The sequence below is a fragment of the Medicago truncatula genome, chromosome 1, assembly GCF_003473485.1.
Source record: "Medicago truncatula cultivar Jemalong A17 chromosome 1, MtrunA17r5.0-ANR, whole genome shotgun sequence".
Classification (NCBI taxonomy): domain Eukaryota; kingdom Viridiplantae; phylum Streptophyta; class Magnoliopsida; order Fabales; family Fabaceae; genus Medicago; species Medicago truncatula.
The window spans coordinates 31,472,543-31,477,792 of record NC_053042.1 but is presented as its reverse complement, the minus strand read 5'-3'; the positions used below and the strand labels follow the sequence as shown (position 1 = coordinate 31,477,792).

The 5,250-nt window shown below is 30.2% G+C and overlaps 1 protein-coding gene across 1 annotated transcript; it reads left to right on the top strand.

The window, feature by feature from the left end:
* Window positions 1-224: 224 nt before the first annotated feature.
* LOC25483943 (alpha carbonic anhydrase 7) lies at window positions 225-4,622 on the top strand. The gene is made up of 7 exons (XM_013612665.3): window positions 225-384; window positions 487-707; window positions 2,147-2,253; window positions 3,458-3,569; window positions 3,665-3,832; window positions 4,206-4,259; window positions 4,349-4,622. The coding sequence occupies exons 1-7, from the start codon at window positions 288-290 to the stop codon at window positions 4,448-4,450; spliced, it is 861 nt and encodes a 286-aa protein (XP_013468119.1). The 5' UTR covers window positions 225-287; the 3' UTR covers window positions 4,451-4,622.
* Window positions 4,623-5,250: the final 628 nt, after the last annotated feature.

Genomic DNA, 5,250 nt, shown 5'->3' with positions numbered 1-5,250 from the left:
ATTGGTTCCGTACTTGTTTAAATTTTCTTACCGAAGGAATTGATATGGATCGTTCATTATAGTATCATTTGTACTTCCATTTGTCTTTCACCTGATGAGTACTTTAATTAATAATAAAATAATAATTACGACCAAAACATTTCAATCAATTAATATCAATGCGATTAAACCATAGCCCAATTCAACGCCCTTGGCATTGCGTATATATATGCACAAAGCTTCAAGCCAAATCCTCACATCTAAATATCACTATCCAAGTCCCATAAAGGAAACACAAATAATTAGTCATGAAGCTTGAAAGAGAGAACACATACACCCTTCGAACTTCACTCATGATCTTGATTATCTTGTTATACACAACATCAATAAGAGCTCAAGAAGTTGGTAAATATTGTTTTAACTAAATTTTGTTAATTCTTTGATTGATATATTGATGCCCTTTTTATGTATTAGCAAATTAAAGAAATGAAATTGTGCATTTTGTAGAGGATGAGAGAGAGTTTGATTATATTGAAGGAAGTGAAAAGGGACCACATCATTGGGGGGAGCTAAAAGAAGAATGGGCAGCTTGTAAACATGGAGACATGCAATCTCCCATAGATTTGTCTAATGAGAGAGTCAAAATTATTCCAAACTATCGTCAAGTTATCAAGACCAAATATAAATCTTCTAATGCCACTATTATCAATAGAGGCCATGATATTGCGGTGAGCATACATATTTCTATGACCTTTTGTTGATGTTGTTGTTAAAAGAGTTTTTTTTGGCAGAACCCTACTCCAACAAATGATTGTATGATTGATCCCTAAAATCGGATAGAATTATATATGGAAATTGTTAACAAGTATCCTCGAGACACTTTTTAAGAATAATTAATAGTATTTTTTTTTATTTTTATTTTTTTTATGAAAAAACTGTATAATCAATACATTGGAATATGTAATATTTGACTTTTTTAAAGAATATTTTTTAAATTTGGTATCCTTAAAGAGTACCTCGGAGGTACTCGTTAACACCCATTATACATTTATATGATTTTTTGTTGGAACTACCTTTCGACCTGTATTACTAGTCCATATTTTCTTAAAGCTTTGAGATAACAAAGATATTTTCTCATTTAATCTTAAATATAAATAAAAAGTCAAATGTATTTGATCCAATTAGACAAAAATACATTAAAAAAAGATATTTTCTCTTTAATCTTAAATATAAAATAAAAAGTCAAATGTATTTGATTCAATTAGACAAAAATACATTAAAGATTTTGTTTTTTTTTTTAAAACTTGGTATCCGATCAAACAACTGATTAATCTGAGGGGATCAATCTCACCGCCGATTTGCGGGGAATTTTGTTTATATTCAAGACCAAAAACATATATAATATAAATTTAAACCCGGCTGCATTTATTGGACATGCTTATAACTATTCCTACGTCCTTAAAAAAAAAAACTATTCCTACGTTACTACTAGTATACCATATAGTAGTACTAGTATATTTATTTATTACCCTATTGACATATTCTTTAATTTCGTAATAAAAGCTAATAATTGCTTTCTTATTTATATCACTTTTTATATAATATTATTTATAACAATTTTGTAGATTGCTTCTGCACATAAATAATTTGTAGTACATAAATTGACTTTGGAAGTTTACTCCATCCCAATCTTTGGTTTGCTGCATGATTGCAAATTATAGATATTGAAAAAAATCATACCAACATAAGTATCAAAAAGATAAAAAAAAATTATTTCAAAAAAATTACATTTTGATTTCGGATACGTTCTTTCAAATAAAAATTAATCTTATTTGAAATTTTGTCAGACACTAAACAACATAACCGAGTGATATTTGTATCTTGATTTGCCGTATTATGGAAGTTTAATCTTCTCTTAAACTCAACCTTTGTTGGTAAAGAAAATATTTTTTAATTAATCAGAAATAGATTTGTATGTTTTTCAATTTGCTGAGGAAGCATTCATTTTCCTACTAGTTGTATCATCATCCAACAAACGTTTGACTTTTGGTATACGTTGTGGGTCTGACTATAATGCAATAAATACTGTCTGTGTAGTTGTGTTTGTTTATTAATTAAAATTATGTTTATGTTTGGCATTAGATTAATATATATGTGATTGTCGTAGGTATTTTGGAGGGGTGATGCTGGCTCAATAAGCATCAATGGAACCAAATTCTTTTTGCATCAATGTCATTGGCACTCTCCTTCTGAACATTCCATCAATGGCAGGAAGTATGTATTGATAGATTTTTTTTTTTTTTTTTTTTATCACTAAAACAACATTAATGTGGATTAGACTCCAAGATTTAATAGTTCACACTAACCAACATAATTATATTTTATCCACCAATGAAATTTTCGCATCCTAAGTGTGGAGTAATTTGAACTCAACATTTTGAGATATAAAAGCATAAGGGTGTGGAATTTGCCTATGTGAGCAAAATTTCTCTGAATGGACACCACTAATTGAGTTTCTTTGTGTGGTGGTATTAAGGTGGCTTTGTCTTAGAGAATTGTTCTTCTTCCATCTGTTTTTGCTCATCTTCGTTGAGAAATACACCTTATGAGTTAACCCACGCTGAGAATACACGTGTGTGACTTAACTTACGCTTGGGTATTTTAACGGAAATGGGCAAAAACAGATGGGAGAAGAAGAGCCATTTCCTTTGTCTTATATAGTATTTTTTTTATTTTTTATTTTATCTTTAACAATAAAACAATGCTTTTGGGTGGTATTTTTGAATTAAAATGTTAAAAATATAAATTATAAATGTTATGTGAGATTAGTGAAACTCACTTTAGAGTTTTAGATGAGCGATATGAATATTTATAAAATGTAGTTAAGATATTTGAACAATGAAAAAATGTGAAATAATATAATAATATAGATTCTTTGAGTTGACTTGTAAGTAACAGTACCAAGTACCAACCTTAGTTGACTTCCTTGCTAGAAAATTTAAAGAATGGTTCCTTTTAATAAATTATATTAGGCAATTTGTACTTATTCTTTGATATACATCAAAATCAGTGTAAAAAAATAGGTTCATATATTAAATCGGTAAGTCATATTTGAGTCACATGTAAAATGAAAACACACCATTAAATTAATCTTTTTCTAGAAAAGAAATATAAAAATGTCTGAAATTCATTGGTGTCAATTCACTCAATACACCGTTGGCCGTTAGGTCTAGAGGAATAAACTAATTTCCCACAAAATGACGATTCAAGATTCAAATCTTAATTTAAAGAGCTATACATATTTAATATCCGACCGTACCTTACTTTAAAAATGATTACCTCCCATGGAGGAAACCAACCAACTAACAAATTCACTGAATACATACTTCTTTTACAAAAAGAAGTCTATGTTCATTTGGTTGTGATTTTTATGTAGAAATTTAATAGCTTACGAGAATTTTCATCTTAAATTGATTAGATATGACTTAGAGATGCACATGGTGCATATAAGTCCAAATCCTAAGGGAAACAAGATTGCTGTGGTTGGTGCTTTCTTTAAAATTGGTCGTCCCAATTCTTTTCTCTCTCAGGTGATCACTTCATAAAGTTATTATTTAATTTAATTTCCATCATTACTCTAATAGCAACAAAATAAGTCTTAAAAAGAATGAATATGTGAATTCAGTTGGAAGAAGACATAAAACACATGGTTGATGAAGAAGAAGAAGAAAGAGTAATAGGAGATAAAGATCCCTCACAAATCCAAACAAAAGGCAAGATATATTATAGATATGTTGGTTCACTCACAACTCCTCCTTGCACTGAAGGTGTCATGTGGAACCTTGACAAGAAGGTACAAATTGCAATCAACCGAACATGCTCGAACATAATTCGAGACTCGACAATTAATTTTTTAAACTTGGTTCATAAACAAAATAAACTGAAAATTGAGTTCGTTAACTTAATGAACTGAACTTGAGTTATATATAGCTCAACTTGATTGATTTTGGGCTGACTCGAATTGAGTACTGAGACAAACTAATTCTCATTGAGCCAAGCCGAATCAAGTTCAACTCGACTTGATTCATGTTCAGCCTCATTTACTACTATTACCTCCTAAAAAAGTCTTAATTTTTTCTTCTTTGAATTGCAATGTGATTTTGTTTCCCTTGATTATTATTACGTGTGTCATTCATTCATTTGGAATTTCCATCAACCCTATTCAGATAAGGACAGTTTCAAAAGCACAAGTGGATCTTTTGAGGCAGGCAGTGCATGATGTAAGTAACTCATTAATGTGCGGTTATTCAATGTAAAAATCCAACTTTCATTAGATTGAAGCAAAAATTTACTGTGGCTAACTTTGCAGCATGCAGAGATGAATGCAAGGCCAAGGCAGCCACATAACAATAGAGACATACACCTACACAAATACTACCCATTCAAACAAAGCAGCACAACAAAGAACTAAATTCTGAGCTTACTCCTGCTGCACAGCAAGTCATAATGATGATGATGATGATGTTTATCAGTTTATGTGTTGAACTTTCTGATTGTTGTCGTAATTTATATACAACGTAATAGTTTGTGGTCGTAATACTCTAAAAATCTAGAAATATATTTGGTTTGTTCCTTGTTTTTAATGTTTTATTCTGCACTTCTATTATTCTAATGGTAGATATTTGAATTCAGACACTTGGATGAGAAAATTGGAAATCCTAAATGAGAACTTACAAAAATAAAAAAAATAAAAAAATAATAACCATAAAAAAATAAGCATAATTGATATAACCTATCCCTTACTAAACAGACAAATGTAGATAGTACTTACAAAAAAATTGCAACTATTAGCTCTCTCCAAAGGGTGGATGGTTCATAAATAAATCTAAGGTGAACAAAATCTTCTATCATTAGTGTTTTTGAAATCCAAACACTGGTTAACATCAAATTGATGCAGTACAAGATCAGAGAATTTTAAGTAATTGAAGATAACTAATATTCCAAACAAAAATTTCCGTGCGAAAAATGAAATTCTTTTAATGCTTGACCCATTGGAAACTTCAGTAAATGATGTTGATCTTTTTCTCGATGCAACCTGTATCTCACCGTATTTCTTCTCTTCCATTTCTTTTCCAGCACCACAAGAAAATATGCAATCTACTACGGCCATTTTCGTAGCTACTCCGTAGCTAATCGCTAGTAAACTAAATTATCCTACGGAATAACTATTGAACCAGCCGTAGCATGGATCGAGAGACAAATTTGCTAGGG

Coding starts and splice junctions, on each gene's coding strand:
- LOC25483943 (XM_013612665.3), top strand. CDS start 288: ATGAAGCTTGAAAGAGAGAACACATACACCCTTCGAACTTCACTCATG. Junction 385..486: donor AATAAGAGCTCAAGAAGTTG/GTAAATATTGTT, acceptor TGCATTTTGTAG/AGGATGAGAGAGAGTTTGAT. Junction 2,254..3,457: donor CATTCCATCAATGGCAGGAA/GTATGTATTGAT, acceptor TAAATTGATTAG/ATATGACTTAGAGATGCACA.